The sequence below is a fragment of the Dipodomys spectabilis genome, unplaced genomic scaffold, assembly GCF_019054845.1.
Source record: "Dipodomys spectabilis isolate Male_0828 unplaced genomic scaffold, ASM1905484v1 ptg000067l, whole genome shotgun sequence".
Lineage (NCBI taxonomy): Eukaryota > Metazoa > Chordata > Mammalia > Rodentia > Heteromyidae > Dipodomys > Dipodomys spectabilis.
Window position 1 is genome coordinate 3,867,871 of NW_024870744.1, and position 24,716 is coordinate 3,892,586.

Consider the following 24,716-nt stretch of genomic DNA (forward strand, 5'->3'; position numbering starts at 1 on the left):
AAGCCAACCTGGGCAGGAGAATCCCTGAGACTCTTATCTCCAATGAACCACTCAGAAAACTGGAAATGGCGCTGTGGCTCCCGTGGTAGAGCGCTCGTCTTGAGCTGAAGAGCTGAGGGACAGCGCCCAGGCCCAGAGTTCAAGCCCACAGCCGACCCCCCAAAAAAAAAATGTGCTGACCATGAAGCCCGTTGTAAGCAGCACTGGGATCTGATCTGGAAGGGTGTGTGTGGTTTATCACACTCTTCCCCAAGTAGGAAAAGGCCTGCTCTACAGGTCAGCCATGAAGTAAGGCCCAAAGTCACAGGAGCCTGGGGCTCTCAGTGAACTTCTGGCCGTGGGCGGGCGCTGAGGTCACCCGGGGGCTGGTTCCAGAGAAGGGGGATGGGGCGCCAGGCTCGGGCCTGGGGAGCCCCCTCCTCGAGGAGCGTGCTGGAGGTCCTCCCTGGGGACCTCCCCTGCCCGCTCCCTGGGGCACACCGAGGTGGGCGGGGAGCCTCCCTCACCCCATCTCAGAAGGACTCCAGTCCCCTCAACCTGCCCCTGCCTGCTGACCACTGCCCTCTCCCCAGAGCCTCCAGCCATCGCGCCTGGCCCCTCCAACCTGACCCTGACCGCCCACAGCCTGGCCTCGCTGCCCTGTGAGGCCAGCGGCTCCCCCAAACCCCTGGTGGTCTGGTGGAAGGACGGGCAGAAGCTGGACTTCCGCCAGCACCACGACGCCTACCGGTAATGAACGGGTCTGCCAGCAGGAGGCGGGCTGGGTGGAGGGGCGGGGCCCGCGGAGGGGCGGGGCACGGTGGGGGCGGGGCCAGCGGAGGGGCGGGGCACGGTGGGAGGCGGGGCCCGCGGAGGGGCGGGGCACGGTGGGAGGCGGGGCCCGCGGAGGGGCGGGGCACGGTGGGGGGCGGGGCACGGTGGGGGGCGGGGCCCGCGGAGGGGCGGGGCATGGTGGGGGTGGGGCACGGTGGAGGGGCGGGGCCCGCGGAGGGGCGGGGCACGGTGGGAGGTGGGGCCCGCGGAGGGGTGGGGCACGGTGGGGGGCGGGGCACGGTGGGGGGCGGGGCCCGCGGAGGGGCGGGGCATGGTAGGGGCGGGGCCCGCGGAGGGGCGGGGCACGGTGGGAGGTGGGGCCCGCGGAGGGGTGGGGCACGGTGGGGGGCGGGGCCCGCGGAGGGGTGGGGCACGGTGGGGGGCGGGGCACGGTGGGGGCGGGGCCCGCGTAGGGGCGGGGCATGGTGGGGGGCGGGGCCCGCGGAGGGCGGGGCACGGTGGGAGGCGGGGCCCGCGGAGGGGCGGGGCACGGTGGGAGGCGGGGCCCGCGAAGGGGCGGGGCACGGTGGGAGGCGGGGCCCGCGGAGGGGCGGGGCCCGCGGAGGGGCGGGGCACGGTGGGAGGCGGGGCCCGCCTCCTGGGCCGGAGGGGAGGGCCTGACCCTGGAGAGCCAGGCGGCCCTTTCTGCTGAAGTGGACGGAGCTGCCAGGCGTTTGGGATAGGCATTTGGAACACACCGCCGGAGTCCTGTGGCTTCCATCCATGCCAGACACACATTAGAAGCAGAAGCTGGAGGGCTGGGGTGAAACTCGGGCAGATTACCTACAATGTGTGTGTGTGTGTGCGCGTGTGCGCGCGCGCCTATGTGGTCTCAACAATGCAAAAACAAGAGAAGCCGAGGTTGGAGTCAGTGCCTGTGTTTCCGCAGGCATCTGGTCCTGAAGGACCTGGAAAGGGTCAAATCACGAATCCATTCCCCAGCGAGCCAGGCCCTGCTGGAGCTCTGCTCCTAGAGCAAGTGCTGTGCCAACCCAAGCTTCTGGTGGGGGTGAAGTGAGGTTACTTTCTCAGCTGGCGGGAGGGGGGGAGGGGCTGGGCGGGCGTGGTGGCTCATGCCTGTAATCCCAGCCACACCAGGGGCAGAGATCCAGAGGATCATTGTTTGAAGCCAGCCTGGGTAGGAGATCCTCAAGGCTCCATCTCAGTAGATAGCAAAGTGTTGTATTGCTATGCTGGACTTTTTTCTTTTTTGGTCAGTCATGGGGCCTGAACTCTGGGCCTGGGCGCTGTCCCTCAGCTCTTCAGCTCAAGGCTAGCACTCTACCACTGGAGCCGCCACGCCACTTCTGGCTTTTTTCTTTTTGCTTATATGGTGCTGAGGAATTGAACCCAGGGCCTCATGCATGCAAGGCAGCACTCTACCACTGAGCCACCTTCCCAGCCTCCGCTGGACTTTTAAATACAAGGATGGCATTCCAGGACAGCCTGGCATACGCTGGAGACCCTATCCCCAAAATACAGCCAAAAGGGCTGGGGGAGGTGGCTCAAGTGGTAGAGACCTGCCTTGCAAGCACAAGGCTTTGAGTTCAAACCCCAGCACCACAAAGAAAACAACAACAGAGACGTAAAGCTTCTGCAGGCTTTCCCATAGCAAACTTGCAGAGTTACAGAGAAGCAAGATAGGAACAAAAATCACCACTGACCCAACAGTTAAAACTGGGGTCAGAACCTTCTAGAAGACGGTTGTAGAGTCTGATGGGGGGGGTAGAAACAGCGGGAAAGGTGGTGAGCGGGTCCCGTGTCCAGACCGCCGAGCAGGAAGAGCGCGCGCAGCTGGCCGGGGCAGTCACTGCACCCCCTCTCCCCACCCCTCCCCCCACCCCTCCCCCACCCCTCCCCCCCCTCCCCCCACCCCCTCCCTCCACCCCCTCTCCCCCCACCCCCCCCCAGGCTCCTGCCCTCCAGCGCCCTGCTGCTCACAGCACCCAGCCCCCACGACTCCGCCCGGTTTGAGTGCGTGGCCAGCAACGAGGTGGGCGAGGCCCGCAGGGTCTACCAGCTGACTGTCCACGGTGAGTGGGCCACAGGTGATGGGGCAGCGGCAGCCTGCCCACGGGACGCCGCCTCCAGGAAGCTCTCCTGGATGGAACCCTGGCACACTTCCTGGCAGCTGCTCAATCCAGGCTCTAGACCCAAATTTGACCTTCGGGTTGAAATCCCTCCCCGAGGACCCTACTGGCCGGTGGGGTTCGACTCCTCACGCAGTCTCACCTCACTCTGGGCTCTGGTCATGCTGCTCAGCTTGGGCTCCTGGGATCAGGGCCTTTGCACATGCTCTTCCTGTGCTGGGAACCCCCCCCACGCACCCCCCCCCCCAATCAGCCACCTCCTGCTTTGCCATCTGACCTCAGGTTAAGGGTCACACCCCTAGAGGCCTTCCCCAGGCACCCCACAAAGTTCCCAATCACGCTGAGGCTGCCACGCCTGTCACCTCCTGCCTCCCCCAGGCCCTGTCCCTGTGGGGATCCCTGCCCCCACCCCCGGGGTTCCCCCAAGCCTCCCTTGGCAGTTCTTCCCGGCCATGGCCACATGGAGCCCCGCCCCTAACGGCCCGGGCTCCACCTTGGTTCCAGCGCCTCCCACCATTGCCGACGACCAGACCGAGGTCACGGTGACCAGGATGGCCCCCGTGGTGCTCACGTGCCACAGCACAGGCGTGCCCTCCCCGGCTGTGTCCTGGAGCAAGGGGGGCACCCCACTGGGGGCCAGGGGCGGCGGCTACCGCGTCCTACCCTCGGGTAAGTAAGGGCCAGCGGCAGAAAAGTGGCCCACGGGGGACAAGGGAGATGCGGGGCGTGCGCCGAGCGGATGGAGAGCCTGGGCGGTGAGACGGGCATTTCCAGCCTGGCTCCGCCACACCTTGGCTGTGTGGCCCTGGAGAAACCCCTCGCCCTCTCTGTGCGGCTGTGTGTGAGGGCCCTCAGTGTCTCCAGGTTAGTAGAGTCGGTGTGGTTTCATGGCCGAAGAGAAGGAAGGAAGAGCGGCTGGAGCTGCGGTGAGGCTGGCTATGCCACAGGCAGGACTATCTTTTTTTGTGGGGGGAAAGGTCAGTTGTGGGGCCTGAACTCTGGGCCTGGGCACTGTCCCCCAGCTCTTCACCTCAAGGCAAGCGCTCTACCAGTTGAGCCACAGCGCCACTTCCGGTTTTCTGAGTGGTTTACTGGAGATAAAAGTCTCACAGGTTTTTGTGCCCAGGATGGCTTTGAACCGTGATCCTTCGATCTCAGCCTCCTGAGTAGCTAGGATGACAGGCGAGAGCCACCAGCACCTGGCTCAGGACTGGCTTTTATTCTGAAATCACCGCTCTTCGTCTTCAGTGCAGAGAGTCCCTTTCTTTGATGAAGTAAAAGGCAATCGCGGGTGGTGATGTTTTCTTATTTCCTTTCGGCAGTTCTGGGATTTGGACACAGGGCTCTGCCACGCGAGTCACGGCACCCAGCTCTTTTGCTCTGGTTATTTATTTATACCGGTACTAGGGCTTGAACTCAAAGCCTGGGCACTGTCCCTGAGCTTTCTTCACTCAAGGTTGGTGCTCTACCACTTGAGCCACACTCTACTGCCAGCTTTTTGTTGGCTACTTGGACATAAGAGTCTCTTGGATTTATTTATCTGCCTGGGCTGGTTTTGAACTGCAATCCTCTCAGCCTCCTGAGTAGCTAGGATGACACACAGGAGCCACTGGTGCTTGACTGCTCTGGTTATTTTTGAGAGTGCTGTTTTTCCCGGGCTGACCTCAGACTACAATCCTCCTGATCTCTGCCTCTCAAGTAGCTAGGATTACAAATGTGAGCCGCGATGGCTCATGTGGCCAAGATGGTGGTCTTTTGAAATGTCTTTGTTAAAAGGAAGGTTAGTGACTTTATGCAGAGCCTCGAAATCAAATGTATGTTTGTAAGTTGGTGAAATCTTTTAGCATCTGGGATGCCGGACAGCTGTGTGGTTTGCAGACTCCTTAGCGGTGGTAGAAACGTTTTTTCCAATAAGTGGCCATAGCCAAGCCCAGTGTACAAGGCAGGTCATAACCATGGCCAGCCCCGAGGCCAGCAGCCTTCCCTTCCCCAGACCCACCCACAGGCCCCCAGAAGACACTAGAAAGCTCTCTGCTCAAAAGTCAGAATGCGCCCTGGAGGCCAAGAGGCTGAGGGGGTGCTCACTGTTGCTCAGAGAGCAGAGGAGGTGGAAATCTGGGGAGGCTTCCCGGAGGAGGTGAGCAATGCAGGGGGCAGAGCTCTGGGGCCTGGGATTCTGGGTCTGTGGAGCCTGGGGGGGCTCCACAGGCCACCTTCTCTAATTCTGTCTTGTCCACATGGAGAAACAGGCCGAGAGTAGAAGGGACTTTTCCCTGGTTGTGCTTTCAGGCAGAACTCAGGTTCCCGTGCTTTCCCGGGAGCCCCGCCACCTCCTCCACCCCCCCACCCCCCCACCCCCGTCCCCTCAGCACCCGCACCCCCCCCACAGGAGCGCTGCAGATCGAGCATGCCCTCCCCATCCACACTGGCCGCTACACCTGCACCGCACACAACTCTGCCGGCGTGGCGCACAAGCACGTGGCCCTCACCGTGCAAGGTGAGGTGGGGGGGAGGGGGGAAGGGAGGGGGCGCACCCGAGGGAGGGGGGAGGGGGGGCAGATGGAGACCTGGCGGTGGGTGGGGCTGGGAACGGAGGGAAGGCCCCAGCCTCTCCTGCCCGGCCTCCCCTGCTCTGATTCCCTGGCGGAGGCCCTCGGGGGCGTCCCGCGGAGCGGCTGGTGGGGGGAAGGCCGCAGGATTCCGGTCCCCTCTGCCTCCAGCCTCTCCCGTGGTGAAGCCGCTGCCCAGCGTGGTGGAGGCGCTGGAGGCGCGGGAGGCGCTGCTGCCCTGCGAGGCCGTGGGGGCGCCCCCGCCCACCATCTCCTGGCAGAAAGAGGGGCTGAGCATCCAGGCAGGTGAGGCCCCCGGGAGGGGAGGGGAGTGGGCCCCCCCCCGAGATTCACAGCACCCTCAGGGCCCCCCCCCCCACAGAGCCTGCACTCCCCCCACTCTCTCCGAGAGTCGGGCCTGCCGCGCACCCCCGCCGCCCGGCCCCAGACTCCCCTCCCCACCCAGGCGCGGGCACCCAGGTCCTGCCCAGCGGACACCTGCGGATCGTCCACGCCAGCCCGGAAGATGCTGGGAACTACTTATGCGTCGCCCAGAACAGCGTGGGCAGCGCAGTGGGGAAGACACGGCTGCGGGTGCTAGGTGAGCCCGGGCAGGGCCAACACAGATGGTTCCGGAAGATCTCTCTCCTCCTGCCGGCAGCCTGGCTGCGTGGACACCCCCTCCCCAGCCTGGTCTGGCCCCTCTGGGGACACTGGTCCAGCTCTGTCTTTCATTAGGATTTGGTGACAGTAATCATTTCTTTTTGTCCTCTGTGTGCACGTATGCATGTGTGTGTGCGCGTATGCATGTGTGTGCGTGTGTGCGTGTGCACGTGTGCATGTGTGCACGTGTGTGCGTGTGCACGTGTGCACGTATGCATGTGTGTGCACGTATGCATGTGTGTGCACGTATGCATGTGTGTGCACATGCATGTGTGTGCATGTATGCATGTGTGCGTGCGTATGCATGTGTGTGCACGTATGCATGTGTGCATGTGTGTGCGTGTGCACGTGTGCATGTGTGTACGTATGCAGGTGTGTGCACGTATGCATGTGTGTGGGTGTGTGCATGTATGCACGTGTGCGTGCGTGTGCATGTGTGTACACGTATGCATGTGTGTGCATGTGTGTGCGTGTGCACGTGTGCATGTGTGCATGTATGCATGTGTGTACGCGTATGTGTGTGTGCGTGTGTACGTATGCATGTGTGCATGTGCACGTATGCATGTGTGTGCATGTGTGTGCGTGTGCATGTGTGTGCGTGTGCATGCATGCCTGTGTGCGTGTGCAGGTATGCATGTGTGTGCACATATGCATGTGTGTGTACGTGTGCATGTGTGTGTGCGTGTGCACGTATGCATGAGTGTGTCAGTACTGGGGCTTGGACCTGGGGCTAGGTGCTGTCACTTAGCTTTTTTTTGCTCAAGGCTGGTGCTCTACCACTTGAACCACACCTCCACTTGTGGCTTTTTGGTGGTTCATTGGAGGTAAGAGTCTCCTGGACTCTCCTCCCCAGGCTGGCTTTGTACCATGATCCTTAGCTGTCAGCTTCCTGAGCAGCTGGGATCACAGGCGTGAGCAGCGGCACGCTGAGGCGTGTCCCTCTGCACAGGCTTCTCCCTTAGTCACTGCCACGTCCCCGTGACACCGACAGGGCCTGGCACGCTCAAAGTGCCCAGTGTGCCGCGGGCCCTGCTTGGCAGGGGGTCCTGCGTGGCTGTTGCTGTGCGGGGCAGAGGTCAGACGTGGCTGTGAACCGGGAGGCTCAGGGAGCTCCGTGTCCCCTCCCCAGTGGTGCTTGGTGCTCGTCCCAGACAAGTCCTACACCAAGTGCACCAGCCGGGACCTCCACGCACCGCCTGTGATCCACGCTGCCGCCGTGGAGCTCCCAGAGTGAGGGGCACGTGTGGGCTCCGTGATAGCTCTGCTCTTGGTCCCGGAAACGGCCACACATGCAGAGTCTGTGCCCACATGGGCCGTGTGTTTTTGTGTGCATGCTTGCACACGTGGGCAGGTGCACCAGCCACCCTGGCACGGCTGCACCCGGCTCAGAGCCCTGCAGTGACAGGGCTGGGCAGCTGCAGGACAGCTGACCGGGGAGGGGCGAGGAGGCCAAGGAGAGCAGGATAGGAGGACCAGAAAGGGCCACCCCAGCTCAGCCTCCACTGGGACCCTCTCCCCTCCCCACAGTCCCCCCCGTGATCGACAGCGGCCTCCCGGACCTGTCCACCGCCGAGGGCTCCCACGCGCTCCTGCCCTGCACGGCCAGGGGCAACCCCGATCCCGACATCACCTGGGAGAAAGATGGCCAGCCCGTGGCGGGCACTGAGGGCAGGTTCTCCATCCAGCCCTCCGGGGAGCTGCTGGTGAAGAACTCGGAGGTGAGCGGCCCAGGAGCAGCTGCCTGGGGAAGCCCGGGACACTGTCCTGACTCACTCACTAGCCAACAGGCCGGAGTCAGATTTGAACCTGGCCGGGGGCCGGTGATTCACAGCTGTAACCCTAGCTGCCCAGGAGGCTCAGATCTGAGGATTGAGGTTCAAAGGAAAGTCTGTGAGACTCTTATCTCCAATTAACTACCAAAAAGCCGGAAGTGGGGGCTTTGTTTCTTCTTTTTGGGGGGGGCTTTGTTTCAAGTGGTAGAGAACTAGCCTTGAGCAAACAAAAAAAGCTGAGGGACAGCTCTGAGTTCAAGCCCCAGGACCACCACCAAAAAAAAAAAAAAAAAAAATCAGAACTGAGCTAGGCACCAGTAGCTCACGCCTGTCATCCTAGCTACTCAGGAGGCTGAGATCTGAGGATCACAGTTCAAAGCCAGTCTGGGCAGGAAAGTCCATGAGACTTTTATCTCCAATAAATGACTCAGAAAACCGGAAGTGGCGCTATGGCTCAAATGGTAGAGCACTCACCTTGAGCTAAAGAGCTGAGGGACAGCCACCCAGGCCCAGAGTTCAAGCCCCACGACTGACCAAAAACAAAAAAAGAACTGAACCTGGACATGTGCTGGGTGGGCCACCCCATCGTCCTCCACCCCAACCTCAGTACCGAATGTCCCGTGGTCAGGAAGTTACTGAGCCAGGGCTGGGATCGATGGGACCCCTGATCCCTTTCTCCCCAAGTTTCCCCCAATGTGAGGGCTTGAACTCCAGACCTCCCACTCCAGCTTGGCTTTTTCACTCAAGGCTGGCACCCTACCCTCGAGTCACACCCCTACTTCCAGCTTTTTGCTGGTTGATTGGAGATAGTAATCCTTTGGGCTTTCCTCACTGGGCTGGCTTTGAAGCTCCATCCTCAGATCATAGCCTCCCGGGTGCCCAGGATTACAGGTGCGAGCCGCCAGCCCCGGGCCGAGCAGCTTCTGTCACCACAGAAAGCTGCTCTCCCGATGGCTAGGGAGCTGCATGGTGACGAACACGGGCAGGGCTCACTCATGAGCGGGAGTCCCCCAGGCTTCAGACCCTGCCCCACCGGGCCCGGCTGTGCAGCGGGGAGCACACTGGCCCTGCTCTGATGCACCCCAAAACTTGGCTCAGATCCTCTCTGTACCAAAAGTAGGGCGGATCAGGCCTGACACACGGCGGCGATCGGAACACAGGCCTGCCTGGTGCCGTCCTGCCCCGCGGCAGGGCTTGGGTGGCAAAGTGGCGGCCGAATGGCAATGACGGGAAGCGCTCGTGCGCTGGCGGAGTGGCCATGGCCGGGCGCTGGACCCTGGGGACCGTGCGGAGTGGATCTCAGGCTGATGCCTCTCTCTGCCTCCCCCCCAGGGCCAGGACGCAGGCACCTACACCTGCACGGCCGAGAACGCCGTGGGCCGTGCCCGCCGCCGCGTGCACCTCACCATCCTGGCCCTGCCTGTCTTCACCACGCTGCCCGGAGACCGCAGCCTGCGCCTTGGGGACCAGCTGTGGCTTCGTTGTGCGGCTCGGGGCAGCCCAACGCCCCGCATCAGCTGGACCCGCAACGACCGGCCGGTCACAGGTCTGGTGGGAAGACAGTAGGTGCTCAATCAGTGCCTGCTGCCGCTTGTCTCCACTGCAGATGATAGTTTCCTGCTTTAGAATGCAGTACCAGCCAGGCGCTGGCGGCTCACGCCTGCCATCCTAGCTACTCAGGAGGCTGAGATCTGAGGATTGTAGTTTGAAGCCAGCCCAGGCAGGAAAGTCCGTGAGACTCTTATCTCTAATTAATGACAGAGAAAGTTGGAAGGGGTGCCGTGGCTCAAATGGTAGAGTGCTAGCCTTGAGCAAAAAGAACTCAGGAACAGTCCCCAGGCCCACAGTTCAAGACCCTGGATTGGCCAAAATAAAAGAATGCAACGTTTGAGCCAGGCACCTGGTGGCTTACTCCTGTCATCCTAGCTACTCAGGAGGCTGAGATCTGAGGATTGAGGTTCAAAGCCAGCCCGGGCAGGAAAGTCCGTGAGACTCTTACCTCCAATAAACCAGAAGTGGCACTGTGGCTCAAGTGGTAGGGCACTGGCCTTGAGCTGAAGAGCTGAGAGAGAGCGCCCAAGCCTAGAGTTCAAGCCCCACAACCGACCAAAAAAAAAAAGAATGTAACAAAAAAAAGAATGTAACGCCAGCCAGTCCTAGCCCCAGGCCACAGCTGTGCCCCCTGCGCCACACCTCCCTGCCTCCATGGGGCAGGAAACCTGAGCAGGTCCCTCATCTACCTCAGAGACCCGCCGTGACCTCTGCCAAACTCATCGTCAAACCAGGTACCAGGCAGATTCTGTTTTAGTTTCTTTCTGCCAGTACTGGGGCTTGAACCTGGCTTTACACCCTCACTTGGCTTTTTCACTCAAGTCTGGTGCTCTATCACTTAAGCTACTTTCAGCTTTAAAAAAAAAAAAAAAAAACAAGGGCTGGGAAGGTGGCTCAGTGGTAGAGCGCTTGCCTTGCCTGCATAAGGCCCTGGGTTTGATTCCTCAGCACCACATAAGCAAAAAGAAATAAGCCGGAAGTGGCGCTGTGGCTCAAGTGGTAGAGCGCTAGCCTTGAGCTGAAGAGCTGAGAGACAGCGCCCAGGCCCCGAGTTCAGGCTCCACAACCAGACCCAAAATAAATTAATTAATTAAATAAAATAAATAAAAAGCTGGTTAAGTGGAGATAAGAGTCTTGTGGATTTTCCTGTCCAGGCTGGCTTTGAACCATGATCCTCAGATCTCAGCCTCCTGAGTAGCTAGGATGACAGGCCTGAGCCACCAGCGCCCGGCTCGATAGGCAGATTCTTAACCCCATGTCTATGGCCTGTAACTCTTGGGAACAGGTTGACGCAGTCAGCCCACCACCCATGGAGACCACCCCTCATGCCTGAGTCCAGGACCGTGTTTAAGCACTGCCGGGTACCGAGTTCTCAGTGAGGGTCCAGAGACCCTAGTCCTGGACTCAGCCCTGGGAAATCTCTTTTGTCCACCACAGAGGGCGTGTCTGAGCAGGACGGGGGCAGCACCCTGAAGCGGGCGGCCGTCAGCAGGGAGGACAGCGGGGCCTACACGTGCTGGGCTGAGAACAGAGTGGGCCGTGTGCAGACAGTCAGCTTCGTCCACGTGAAGGGTAGGCAGGAGCCCGCGGGGCCTGCCCCGCGAGGCCTCCGTGTAGCCCAATGCGTTGCTGTGCCACGAAACCGCAGCCCCGTGCTCTGAGGAGTGGCTCTCCACCCCAGTTGTCCCCTGGGACACTTTGTAAAACCCAAGGACCAGTGTCCACACCCACTTCCATAAACCAGCCCCCCAGGGTGAGACTTCCACTCAGCCTGGGGATGGGTAGGGTTTGAAGGAGCAAAAGAGCCACCCAGACCACCGAGACAGTCATAGCTCTCCCTGGATTTCACCTCAGCGTCAGGAAGGGCGAGATCCAACACAGGGCATCCAACAGTCTATGAGATTGTCAGCACCACAGGCGCGCGCACACACACACACACACACACACACACCTATATACACTTCCCAAATTTCCCTGCCTTCCCAAGTACCCCGCAGGTGCTGTTGCAGCTAGTGAGATCTGTGAGAACTAATGCTATGCATATATGCACATGCATGTACACACAGGCATACGTGTATGCGCGCGCGCACACACACGCATACACACACACACTGCATCACCTTCCATCCTGCTCCCGTCTCAGGCATCACTAATCAATCACCAACCAGCTTCAACTATGTCAGCTCAGTTCCCTGTGCTCAAGACCCATAAGGCAGCCATGCTGCTCTGGCAGGAGCCTCTGGAGGCCCCTGGACCCTGGGTGGCCTTCAGGAATGGATTTATGGAGGTTGAACCTCAAGGGAGCCTCTCTCCTGACGGCACCTTTCATGCTACCCCTTGCAGAAGCTCCTGTCCTGCAAGGCGAGGCCTTCTCCTACCTGGTGGAGCCTGTAGGGGGCAGCATCCGGCTGGACTGCGAGGTCCGAGGAGACCCGGCACCCGACATCCAGTGGACCAAAGATGGCCTTCCACTGCCCAGCAGCCGGCTCCGTTTCGGGCTCCAGAATGGCTCACTGACCATCCGCAGAGCAGAGGCAAGGCGGGTGGGCCTGGCACTGGGCGGGGTCGTGGGGAACAGCCCTCTGCTCATAATCATGGGCCCCGGTGAGTGTGGGGTGAGGGAGGGGCAGGCGAGTTGCATCACAGGCAGGAGGTCACCCTGAGTTTTATGAGGGGGCAGGAGGTGCTTGGTAGACTGCAGAGGGTAAAGGTGGTGCCAGCCTAGCCAGGGCAGTCAGTAGGGCTTATGCACTCATAGGTTAGCAGTGAGAAATCCTGAGACGGCCCGAGTGTGACCTGTGTGAGTCAGTAACGCCCCCTAAGATATGATGAGCAAGGGCAGAGTGGGCAGGCAGCAGCACCCCCATCTTAGCAGAAGGAGACACCAGGCTCAGAGTCGTGCCCCGAGGCCCTCCGCACTCTGTCTCACTGAGATGGGTCTTGGTCTGGTTGTCCCTCCACGCCCCGCTGCCCCGGGCTGCCCCTCCTCCTCCCTGAGCGCTCCCCCCGCCCCCCGTGCCACCTGCAGCTGGAGGACGCAGGACAGTACCAGTGCCTGGCCGAGAACGAGGTGGGCAGTGTGAAGAAGGTGCTGACCCTTGTGCTCCAGAGTGAGTCCAACACCCTCCCCCTCACCCCTCCCCCCGGGCTCCTGTCCACAGCGGGAGGGGGACAGCGGCCCTCAGGCTGCTCACAAATCTTTATTTGAAACCCATAGTAAAGTCTAGGACATGTAGGGTGAGACTCAGGGTTGGGTTCCTGAACTCCCAGAAACCAGAGCACCAGGCCTACAGGTGCTGATGACTCAAACCTCAGAAACACTCTCTGAGCCAGGTAGCTCCCGCCTGTCATCCTCGCTACTCAGGAGGCTGAGATCTGAGGCACATAACTTCCCAGGCTCTGCCACAGCCCAGGCGTTCCTGGTCGTGAGAGGTATGGGCTCTCCCTGTACCCAGATCCTTCTCCACATCTGTCCCGGCAGACATCACCAATCTACCCACACACACACAGCACCAGAACCCTTCCTTCTCTATCCTGACAGACATCACCAATCTACCCACACACACACAGCACCAGAACCCTTCCTTCTCTATCCTGACAGACATCACCAATCTACCCCCCCGCCCCTCCCCCCCCACACACACAGTGTCAAAGCCAGCCCCGGCTGGAAAGTCCATGAGACTCTTATCTTCCTTTAACCAGCAAAAATAAAACTGGGAGTGGAGTTGTGACTCAAGTGGTAGAGTGCCAGCCTTGAGTGAAAAAGCTATGGGGCAGAGCCCAGGCTCCAAGTATGCTGCAGGATCAGCACACACACACACACACACACATGCGCGCGCGCGCGCGCACACACACACACAGATTTTGGAGGAGGCGGCACTTCATCTTTATGAACAACCAATTTGTCCTGGAATCCAAGCTTGGTGTCGCAGATCTCAGTCATCCCCAACAGTGGAATATGATATCTCCCCCCCACACCCCGCAAAAAAAAAAAAAAAGACTGCTTCCTGGCAGGCTGGGGTAGCAATGGTGGGACGGCGCGGTACAGACACCTGTGTGCAATGCGGTCATGGTTGTGCGTCCGTGCGTGCTGGGGATGTGTTCTGAGGAGCAGGTTGTGGTGACGTGTCATGGAAACATCCCATGCGCGCACAAGAGCTTGGACCGCTGTGCCATCACCCAGTGGTGTGATCGTACCGGAACACTGAGGTGCAAGCAGCCCGTCACAAAGCAAAAATCCTTACACGCACACAGCAGTATTTTTTGTTGTTGTTGTTGGTCGTGGGGCTTGAACTCTGGGCTTGAGCGCTGTCCCTGCGCTCTTCAGCTCAAGGCGAGTGCTCTACTGCTTGAGCCACAGCCCTACTTCCAGTTTTCTAGTGGTTTATTGGAGATAAGAGTCTCACAGACTTTCCTTCCCGGGCTGGCTTTGAGCCAAGATCCTCAGATCTCAGCCTCCTGAGTAGCTAGGATTACAGGTGTGAGCCACGGGGCTGGCTCACAGCAGTATTTTTATAAGAAACATTGCCTATAAAGGCGGTCTGCAGGCCCGTAGCTGGCTGTGATGTTGCCTTTCTCAGCCTTTGGGGTCCTGTTATGTCCGAATGCATGGGAATAGGCAAACAGAATTAGATGATCGTTAAGTGCTGCCCGGGCCTCCACAGGTGCCCCAGTATTCCAAATGGAGCCCCAGGACGTGGCTGTGAGATCCGGGGAGGACGTGGTGCTGCAGTGCCAGGCCACCGGCGAGCCGGCGCCCACCATCGAGTGGCTGAGGGCAGGTCGACCCCTGCAGGCCGGCCCGCGGCTCCAGATGCTGTCGGATGGGAGCCTGTGGCTGGAGCGCACCCAGGCTGGGGACGCGGGCACATACGAATGTGTCGCTCACAACCTCCTGGGCTCTGCCACGGCCCAGGTGCTCCTGGTTGTGAGAGGTATGGGCTCTCCCTGCCCCCACAGTGCCAGATCCTTCTCCACATCTGTCCCAGCAGACATCACCAATCTACCCACACACATAGCACCAGACCCTTCACATCTGTCCCAGCAGACATCACCAATCTACCCACACACACGGTGCCAGACCCTTCTCCACATTTGTCCTGACAGACATCACCAATCTACCCACACACATAGCACCAGACCCTTCACCTCTGTCTCAGCAGACATCACCAATCTACCCACATACACAGCGCCAGACCCTTCTCCACATCTGTCTCAGCAGACATCACCAGTCTACCCACACACAGTACCAGAACCCTTATCTACATCTGTTCTGGCAGACATCACCAATCTACCCACATGCATAGCACCAGAACCCTTCTCCACGTCTGGCTCAGCAGACATCACCAATCTACCCACACACATAGCAGTGTCCGAACTCTTCTCCACATCTGTTCTCCGACCCTACTCCCTTCATGTGAGCTACTCAGCGAAAGGCCAGATAATACAGAACTCTAAAGCAATAGAAGTGATTTTCTCCAATAATCCAATTAGCACAAATAGCTTAGATAATTATTTGAGAGTATATTATTCCAATTTTTATTTCTCTAAGTGTGAAAAGATATACACTTTTTATAATCCAAATCAAATTTGCAGGTTGTCTTTGTACCCTGCCATTCTGCTTTCTGCCTTGGGTAACATTCTGTAATTCTCAAACTGGTTCCACAGTGATACTTGTTTGTTTGATTAATTTCTGGCGGTGGCAATGGAATTTGAACTCGGGACTCCACATTTGCTAAGTCAGATACTCTACCACTTGAGCCACATCCTCAGCCTCTTTTTTGCAGGGGTTATTTTTGAGATATCGCCTTGTTTTTTGCCCTGGCCAACATAGATAGCAATCCTCTTATTTAAAGTTCTAGCTCTAGATGCTGGACGCTGGTGGCTTATGCCTGTCATCCTAGCTGTTAAGGAAGCTGAGATCTGAGGATCAAGGTTCAAAGCCAGCCCGCAGAAGGAAAGTCTGTGAGACTCTTATCTCCAATAAGCCATCAGAAACCTGGTAGTGGCAATGTGGCTCACGCAGTAGAGTGTTGGCCTTGAGCTAAAGAGCTTAGGGACAGCGCCCAGGCCCAGAGTTCAAGCCCCACAACTGACCAAAAAAAAGGGGGGGAGGGGGCTCCAGCTCTGGCTGAGATAACAGCACATCTCACCACACCCAGCTACTGGTGAGAGGGAAACTGGACGCGCCCAAAACCGCGATCCTCCTCTCAGCCTTTAAGAGTGGCTATGATTATAGATGCGAACCACTGGCACCAAGCTAGAGGCTACATCTTTGTTGTGATTATTGTTGTTGGTTATGGGGCTTGAACTTAGGGCCTGGCTGCTGTCTCTAAGGGTTTTCACTCACTCAAGTCTAGAGCTCTAGCTCTTTGAGCCACAGGTCCACTTACAGGTTCTGGTGGGTAATTGAAGACTTTCCTAGCCAGCAGGCTTTGTACTGCAGTCTTTAGATCTCAGCCTCCTGAGTAGCTAGGATGACACACATGAGCCACCAATGCCCAGCTAACTTCAAAGCCCCTGACATCAGCCTGTCCCCTCCTTTCCAGCTTCACGCCTCCTTCCCCAGCAGCCCGAGGGTCCCAGCTCTGGCCTCCAGGGGGCAAAAGGCCGATGAAACCACTTAAGTAGACAGCAGCTTGTCACTCCTAAGCTCCCAGCTGTGTCCCCTTCCAGGGTGGCTGGGTCCTGCGTGCACCTTCTCCCCTGCAGCCACCACGTCCTTCCCCATCCCCTAGAGAAAGCAGGAACAGGAAGCAGAGCTGTGGCTCAAATGGTACAGCACCAACCTTGAGGGGAAGCAAGTACATGAAGCCCTGAGTTCAAGCCCTGGGACTGGCACAAAAAAAAAAAAAAAAAGAAAGAGAAGGAAGGATAGAAGGAAAAGGAGGAAGGAAGGAAAGAAGGAAGGAAGGGAAGAGAAGAAAAGAGAGGAAGAGGGAGAGAGAGGAGGAGGAGCAGAAGGAGGAGGAGGAACAGAAGGAAGGAAGAGGAGGAGGAGGAGGAGGAGGAGGAGGAGGAGGAGGAGGAGGAGGAGGAGGAGGAGGAGGAGGAGAGCAAAGCAGGTTTGGGTCATGGTCCTGTGTCCCTCCCAGACCCCGGATGTGGAGGAGAAATATCCCAGAAGCTCAGCTGACTTCATGCAACCTCAGGAAATGGGCGCGCTTCCTAGAATCTGACATTAAGAAGCCCTGGTGTGGCCGTTTGGGATCCTGGCCGCGCCGTGGTTTGTGTTACTCGCTGACAGGCCATGGGCAATTTGTTGCTAATTTCCCCTGAGAGCTGGCGAGCGGAGCCGCAGGCTGTCTTCTGTCTCTCTTCCCCTGGAATGCCAGTGGCCTGGAGGAGACAGATGGCCCCTCAGAGGGGAAGCGCAGGCCCCCTGGGCCTCCGTCCGATCTTTGATTAGTGCTTGAAAAGCATCTGCTCCTAGCCAGCCTGGCGACACCAGGACAAAACCCACCCCGGCCAGGCCAGCTGCGGGGCGGCTGGAGCCAGGCTCTGGAGGAATGCAGATGTTGAGGTCATGGCTCCTGGCACCGTGCCAGGCCCTGCCACTGTGGCTCTGGGCATGATAGAGTCTGGTGGGTCTCCTGTGTGCCTTGAACCCCACCCCAACCCGCCTTCATGTCATAGATGAGCCCCCTTCGCGTAGCTTGGGGGCCTGACGCATCCGGGCTTCAGCGCAGGTGATGGCAGAGGCAGACTCCACCACCCACTGGCTGTGCGTCCTCGGGCATGATACTTTGCCTCTCTGAGCTTCAGTGTGGAGAGGATGCGTCCTAGTATTGTTCTCTCCCGCACACAGGGGAACCCCGGGGGAGCCGGGGCAGCATGACTGGGGTGATCAACGGTCAGGAATTCGGCGTGGCCGCTCTCAACACCAGCGTCCAACAGGAGGGGAGCTCTGGAGCCACCACCATCCACAGCAGCGTCAGCCACCTCCCAGCAAACGTGGGTCAGTGGGGTTCCCAGTGGGTGGACACCCGCCCGACAGGGGCGGGGGGAGGCAAAGGCTGTACCCCCAGGCTTCCCCGAGGCCCATGCCCCAGAAGATCCAACTGCCTCTAATGGACCAATTCAAGCCGCCACGCACCGCTATGCGGGCGACTTCCTGTCCCGCCCCCAAACCCCGCCCCCACTCCCCCACCCCCACCCCAAGAAGCCACTGCATGTACAGTCAGACCAGGAGAAAACTGAAGTGAGCAGGATGGAGGGCCCGCAGGAGCTCAGAAAAACAAGAGCTGAAGGCCCTGATGGTTCCGGGAGGGTCTGGAACTCCTCCATTTCCAGCCAGTTTTTTGGCTTTTTTCAAAGCCAGTGGTTTGGAACAATTTTCCTCTCCCGGGCTCTTCTAGAAGTTGTCTGTAAGTCAGGAAAGCTTGGTTGCTTTTTCTTTTTGTTGTTGGTTGTGGGGCCTGAACTCTGGGCCTGGGCGCTGTCCCTCAGCTCTTCAGCTCAAGGCTAGCGCTCTACCACTTGAGCCACAGCGCCACTTCCGGCTTTTTTTTCTTTCTTTTTTTTTTTTTTTTTTGCTTATGTGGTGCTGAGGAATTGAACCCAGGGCCTCAGGCATGCAAGGCAAGCGCTCTACCACTGAGCCACCTTCCCAGCCAGCTTGGTTGATTTTTAACTCAGTTCAGCCAGTCTCTACAGACAGGCTGTAGCTTCCCAGACCCATGGTAACCCAGTCACTCTTTTTCTGTATTAGCGGAACTTAGCTGAGTTGCCAACAAGTTACATGCATTCCCTCTTGCAGACTCATTATAGTAACAGTCACAGTTGGAATATAGGTTGGACTTTGCCATTTCCCAGGTTCTGATTAAATAAACTGCTTCAAAGCCGGGCACCGGTGGCTCACGCCTGTCATCCTAGCTACTCAGGAGGCTGAGATCTGAGGATCACGGTTCAAAGCCAGCCTGGGCAGGAAAGTCCGTGAGACTCTTATCTCCAAAAGAACCACTCAGAAAACCAGAAGTGGCGCTGTGGCTCAAGTGGTAGAGCACTAGCCTTGAGCTGAAGAGCTGAGAGACAGTGCCCAGGCCCAGAGTTCAAGCCCCACGACCAACAAAAAATTAACACTAAATAAATATACAAACTACTTCAGGCCGCCACAAGGCTGAGCTTTCCTGGAAGGTAGTAGAAGGCCACAGACGCCTAGGCCTCTGCTAGCCTGGCCTCTGTATGCAGGACCTCTGCTGCGGACTCTGGTGGTCGCCATCTCCCCCGTCTACTGGGCGCTGGCTGGCGAGAGAGGAGTGGCCCTCAATGGCCACTCCCTGACAGGTGGCCACTTCTGGCAGGAGTCGCATGTGGAGTTTGCTACAGGTGAACGGGGGTCCTCCCCCCCCCCCCAGGGAGGCTGGGGCCTGAACCCAGGGCCTCTCCCCAGCTGACCGCAGGCGGGGCCTGGATTGCAGGGGAGCAGGTGGTGCTGACCCAGGCGGCTCGGGGCCTGGATCCCCACGGGTTCCTGCTTCTGGATGTGGCGGTCCGTGGCACTGTTCCTGAGAGCCTGGCGGAGGCGGAGCTTGTCCTGCAGGTGGGCCTTCCCATTCCCCCCTCCGGGCCCCACCCCTCCTGAATCCCCTCCCCCCGCCTCCCCTCCCCATCCCCGCCCCCCCCCCCCCCCCCCCCCCGCAGACAGGGGTGCGCGGTCATGGCCAGGAGGGAGGGTTCCCCTTGGAGCCCTCTAGCTCCACTAGCAGATGGTCATAAATCCCAACTGGGGTTCAGAGACAGCAGATTAGAACGGGGACCTGCCCCGGGGCCTCTCACCCCACCCCTGGAGTCCCCACTCCAGCCCCCCACCATGCTGCAGGACTTTGAGGAGCGCTATGTGCAGACGGGCCCTGGCCAGCTGTTTGTGGGCGCCACACAGCGCTTCCTCCACGACGGCCAGCGTGCGGCCCTGCGCTGCAACCACAGCATCCGCTACGCCAAGGCCCGCGGGCCCCAGCCAAGGCTGGTGCAGCACCTGCGCGCCTCCCGCCTCAGCTCGGCCTTCGACCCCGAGGCCCAGGCCCTGCGCTTCCAGCTAACCGCAGCCCTGCAAGCCGGTGAGCCGCCCCTCTGCACCCCCCCCCCCCCAGGCTCTGGCTAAAAGCTCCCAGGGGCCCAGACGCAGCTGGCTGACTTGCACCCCTGTTCTCCCCCACCCCAACCCAGGGGCTAGCCTCTCCTTCCTCCCCACCCCCCACTCCATAGGGACGCAGCTCTTCAGCTGGCTCCGGGCCAAACCTCAGAGCCATTCCCTGGGGCCTCAAAGGGATGGCCCAGCCCCCTGCTCCACCCCTCAGGCTGGTGTTCAAGTCCAGCCACACCCCATACTCCATTCCCATGGGTCCACTTAGGAGCCTTCCCCCCCCCCCCCAGCTCCTGGAGGCCCACCTGAACCCATCCGAGGTCTCAGTCTATGAAAGCTACTGGGGCGTATCAGCATTATATGAGATTCCCACAGGCTCTAACATTGAACAATAGAGCTGAGAGGTCGGGTTCAAATCCCATGGGCCTGGCTGTCCAGCTGTGGGGCCCTCGGGGCAGGGCCCTGGCCCTCCCTGGGCCTGTTTCTATCTGCACGTGAACGAGATGTGTCCAGCCTCCCAGGATGGGGGACAGTTCAGGTACTGCCACTAAACCCCACAAAGACGCTGGGAGCCAGTGGCTCACACCTGTCATCCTAGCAACTCAGGAGACTGAGATCTGAGGATTGCGGGTCAAAGCCAGCCTAGGCAGGAAAAGTCTGTGAAACTCTTATCTCCAGTGAACCACCAGAAAGCCAGAAGTGGCGCTGTGGCTCAAGTGGTAGAGCACTCGCCTTGAGCTGAAGAGCTGAGGGACAGTGCTCAGGCCCAGAGTTCAAGCCCCACAACCAGCACACACACACACCACACACACACAGAATTCTACACATGTGACATTCCATTAGCTACCTTTTATTTTGTTTTGTTTTTGGTGCTTGTACTGGGGCTTTTTTTATTTTATTTTTGTGTATTTTTTACTCAAGGCTGATGCACCACCATTTGAGCCATAGCTCTACTTCTGGCTTTTTGCTAGTTAGAGATAAAAGTCTCACAAACTTTTTGGCTCAGGCTGGCTTCAAACTGGGATCTTCAAATCTCAGCCTCCAGAGTAGCCAGGATTATAGGCGTGAGCCGCCATGCCTCTTGCTTTCTACTTCTTGCTAGGGTTTCTCCGGAGTGGGCCTGGCCCTGGGGGCACACTTACACAAGTGTAAGTGTGCAGTGTCCCCCTGACCCCAGCTGGGCTCAGGACAGGGCCTGAACACGCCTACCGGGGGCCACTACCTGTACAGCCCACAGAGGCCAAGGTGGCCTGGGGAGGGGAGGGAGCTTTATGCCCTCAGGACCATTTTCTTTCCCTTGCAGAGGAGAATGACGCTGGCTGCCCAGAGGGCTTCGAGCTGGACCCCCGGGGCGCGTTTTGTGCGGGTGAGCACCCCACCTCCCACCCCGATTCTGGCACCAACAAGGGAAACCTCCAGCCTGTTATGCTCAGCCTGTGAGCACACACCCCGCCTCTCTCCCTGCCCAGACTCGGACGAGTGTTCGGGGGTCCCCAGCCCCTGCTCCCACAGCTGCCACAACGCACCTGGCCGCTTCTCCTGCTCCTGCCCGGAAGGCTTCGCCCTGGCCTGGGACGGCAGGAGCTGCAGAGGTGAGTGGCCAGGAGAGGCGGCGCTCCAACATGGCCTGGGTGTCCAGCAGGGCGTCCAGACCCAGGGGACAAACGTTCCACTCCTGACGGCATCCATGGCCACCGGGGAGCCCAGGCATCATCTGGAGCTCACATCGGAAGCTGCAGGCTGGGGCCCTCCGGTCTCTTGATGAGCTGCGCATAGAGCGCAGAATGGCAGACAGGAGGCAGGAAGGGGAGCGGGGGAGGAGGGCCGGGGGCGGGGGGTCCTGTGCTCCTCACCCAGGATGAACCCCGTGTGGGTGAGCCGGGCCGGGGCAGGGGCAGGGGCCGTGCGTTCCTGCAGCTGTCCTCCTGCTCTGCCTCCAGATGTGGACGAGTGTGCGTGGGAGGCCCACCTCTGCCTGGAGGACCAGCGCTGCGTGAACCTGCTCGGCTCCTACCACTGCCTCCCCGACTGTGGGTCTGGCTTCCGGGTGGCGGCTGACGGGGCCAGCTGTGAAGGTGACAGGGTCTTTCCTTTCTGTGCCTTGGGTCATCTGCTCATGAAAGGGGAAACCCCAGGTCAGGGTGAGCAAACAGAAGCCACCTCTGCTGCCCCTCCCCGCCTCCCCCTGCCCTGGGTCAGGGCCCAGCCTTGGGACACCCAGCTGTCGCTGTGGATCAGCTGACCTGAGGCTGAACCCTAGGTGCCACCGCTGGGTGGATGACCCTTAGGATCCTCCTGACCTAGCATCCTGTAGTGTCACGATGGCAAGGCCTCCTGGCTCCTTGGGGACGGGCCAAGGGAGGAGAAGCTCGGTGGCCTTGAACTCAGAAGCCAGTCCTCCTCCATGCCTCTCAAGCTGGGGGGTGGACAAGAGCTAGTAGGCAGGAACAGTGGATGAGGCCCACCTGTGGAGGGGGTGGTACATGCCCCAGGTGGAGGGGCTTTATAGGAAGCCCCGCCCTGAACACATCTACTCTGATGTAGAAGGGGAGGAGCCCTGGGAAAGCCCCGCCCTGACCACACCTACCTCTGATGTAGAAGGGGAGGGGCCCTGGGGAAAGCCCCGCCCTGACCACACCTACCTCTGATGTAGAAGGGGAGGGGCCCTGGGGAAAGTCCCGCCCTGACCACACCCACCTCTGATATAGAAGGGGAGGGGCCCTGGGGAAAGCCCCACCCTGACCACACCCACCTCCCCAGATGTGGATGAATGCTTGGAACAGTTGGACGAGTGTCACTCCAGCCAGCTCTGTAAGAACACTGCAGGCAGCCACCATTGCAGCTGCCCCCGGGGGTACCGTCTCCAGGGCCCAGGCCTGCCCTGCCTAGGTATGGGGCCACCCAGGACCCTGGTGAGCAGCCCTGGCTTGGGGTGGGGGTATTCATGGCAACCGTGAGTGCTGAAAATGACCACAGTGGCAGCAGAGACCAGCTGTGCTCACCAGGACCCCATCTCTGCTGTACCCCAGCCCAGCCCCGAGGGGGTCACTGAGCGGGCTTTGGAGAAGCAAGGAGGGAGGGAGGAAATGGCCTGATCGATGCCCGGGGCCCAGGGCTGGACGCCCAGCAGGGAAAGTGGGTCTCAGAGTACGGAGCTGGGGTCTAAGGAAAGGCTGGTGAAGAGGGCCCCCGTCCCCTGTAGGCCAGCCTGGAGCAACCCTGTGTTGTGTGAGGCACTGGCTTCCCTGGAGGCATGGGCTGGAAAGGCTGGCATGGCCCAGCTGCAGGAACTCTGAGCTAGTCAGGCACTGGTGACTCCAGAGGTAGAGAGCTGAGGAACATGGTTCAAAACCAGCCCAGAAAAAAAAAAAAAAATCTGGGGCTTGGAAGGTGGCTCAGTGGTAGAGCACTTGCCTTGCATGCCTGAGGCCCTGGGCTCGATTCCTCAGCACCACATAAGCAAAAGGAAAAAAGCTGGAAGTGGTGCTGTGGCTCAAGTGGTAGAACGCTAGCCTTGAGCTGAAGAGCTAAGGGACAGCGCCCAGGCCCAGAGTCCAGGCCCCACGACCAGACCCAAAAAAAAAAAAAAAAGCCTGTGAAACTGCTGTCTCCAGTTCAGCAGCAAAAAGCCAGAAGTAGAGGTGTAGCTCAAGTGGTAGAGTGCCAACCTGGAGCAGAAAAAGCCAAGTAAGAGTTTGAGGGCCTGAGTTCAAGCCCCAGTACTGACCCCCTCACCTATCACAGAGAGAGAGATAACCCTGAAGCTGGTTACCAGTGGCTCACCCCTATAATCCCAGCTATTCAGGAGGCTGAGATCTAAGGATCACAGTTCAAAGCCTGGCCACAAAAGCCCATGAGATGCTTCAATTCACCACTGAAAAGTCAGAAATGGAGCTGTGGCTCAAATGGTAGAGTAGTAACCTTCAGCAAAAAAGCTCAGGGACAGTGTCCAGGTCCTGAGTTCAAGCCGCAGGACTGGTACCAAAAACAAAACAAAACAACAAAAAGCAACTCTGAGCCACCGCCGCCCCCTGCCCCTTCCCCTCCGCAGATATCAACGAGTGTTTGCAGCTGCCCAGGCCCTGCGCCCACCAGTGCTACAACCTCCAGGGCGGGTACCGCTGTCTGTGCCCGCCGGGCCAGGCTCTCCTGTGGGACGGCAAGGCCTGCATCCCGCTGGAGCAGAGCGAGCAGAACGTGACCACCGTCAGCCATCGGGGGCCCTGGGTGCCCTGGCTGCGGCCTCGAGCCCCAGCCCCAGGCGGCGCCTACCATGCCCGGCTCTCCCTCCGGCCAGGTCAAGGAGCCCTGAGCAGCCCAGGCCGGGCCTGGTGCCCCCCTGGCTTCATCAGGCAGAACGGCATCTGCACAGGTAAGGCAGATCACCCCACCTTCACTCGCCCTTGAGCCTTGGGCTCGGAGCTCACAGGCCAGCGTGGGGTGCCTGCTTCCTCCATGGAGGTGCTCGGCCTTGGCTGTGCAGGTACGCGGAGTAAAACAGTGAGGGAGGGCCAGAATGTTCCAGATAGTGATGCTGGAGTGAAGAGGGACTGGCAGGAACAGAGACTTAGGGTCAGGAGAGCTCCTGGAGCTTAAAGCCACACAGGGTGACAGAGGGGACAAGGCAGAGGCAGCCTGCCTGGCTCCAGGGGCTGTGGGGGGAGAGGGGGGCTGCCTGGAGCCCCAGGTCATACGAGGTGAGGCCTCCCATCTCCCCAAGCTCGGGGACTTGTGGCGCAGGGGCTGAGTGCGGCAGGCTGGCGAGCAGGCGGCTCCCGGCAGGGACTTTCTGGCCTGCCCCGGAGCCCGTGGGCAGGCGTGTGTGTGTGACTCAGCGTGTCTCTGCCCCCCTCCCTGCCAGACCTCGATGAGTGCCGAGTGCGGAGCCTGTGCCAGCACGCCTGCCACAACACCGAGGGCAGCTACCGGTGCCTCTGTCCCTCCGGCTACCGCCTCCTCCCCAGCGGGAAGACCTGCCAGGGTGAGCGGTGCCCAGAAACCCCCCCAGACCCCAGCTAGGTGTGGCCCACAGGCCACACAAGAGCCTCAGGCCACATGGGCAGACTCAAAGCTTCCCTCCAGGGCCAGTCTAGCTCTGCTGTGGGTCTCTAGGAAACTTCCTCTACCTCTCTGAGCCTCAACCTTCTAGGGGTTCGCACAGTCACACTGCACCCCTGCAGATGGCTGAAGTGAG

The 24,716-nt window shown here is 59.7% G+C and overlaps 1 protein-coding gene across 1 annotated transcript in view; it reads left to right on the plus strand.

The window, feature by feature from the left end:
- Positions 1-24,716, plus strand: part of Hmcn2 (hemicentin 2) — a 120,163-nt gene that overhangs the window by 93,402 nt on the left and 2,045 nt on the right. Inside the window, exons 75-96 of the mRNA XM_042680875.1 lie at positions 573-729; positions 2,725-2,846; positions 3,408-3,572; positions 5,293-5,400; positions 5,624-5,758; positions 5,919-6,053; positions 7,643-7,833; positions 9,220-9,433; positions 10,876-11,010; positions 11,782-11,972; positions 12,467-12,548; positions 14,103-14,372; positions 17,246-17,395; positions 18,628-18,765; positions 18,858-18,979; positions 19,259-19,496; positions 20,826-20,888; positions 20,992-21,114; positions 21,463-21,597; positions 22,283-22,411; positions 23,574-23,894; positions 24,384-24,503. Coding sequence (XP_042536809.1) covers positions 573-729; positions 2,725-2,846; positions 3,408-3,572; positions 5,293-5,400; positions 5,624-5,758; positions 5,919-6,053; positions 7,643-7,833; positions 9,220-9,433; positions 10,876-11,010; positions 11,782-11,972; positions 12,467-12,548; positions 14,103-14,372; positions 17,246-17,395; positions 18,628-18,765; positions 18,858-18,979; positions 19,259-19,496; positions 20,826-20,888; positions 20,992-21,114; positions 21,463-21,597; positions 22,283-22,411; positions 23,574-23,894; positions 24,384-24,503 — 3,444 coding nt within the window. The remainder of the gene's footprint in view (positions 1-572; positions 730-2,724; positions 2,847-3,407; positions 3,573-5,292; positions 5,401-5,623; positions 5,759-5,918; positions 6,054-7,642; positions 7,834-9,219; positions 9,434-10,875; positions 11,011-11,781; positions 11,973-12,466; positions 12,549-14,102; positions 14,373-17,245; positions 17,396-18,627; positions 18,766-18,857; positions 18,980-19,258; positions 19,497-20,825; positions 20,889-20,991; positions 21,115-21,462; positions 21,598-22,282; positions 22,412-23,573; positions 23,895-24,383; positions 24,504-24,716) is intronic.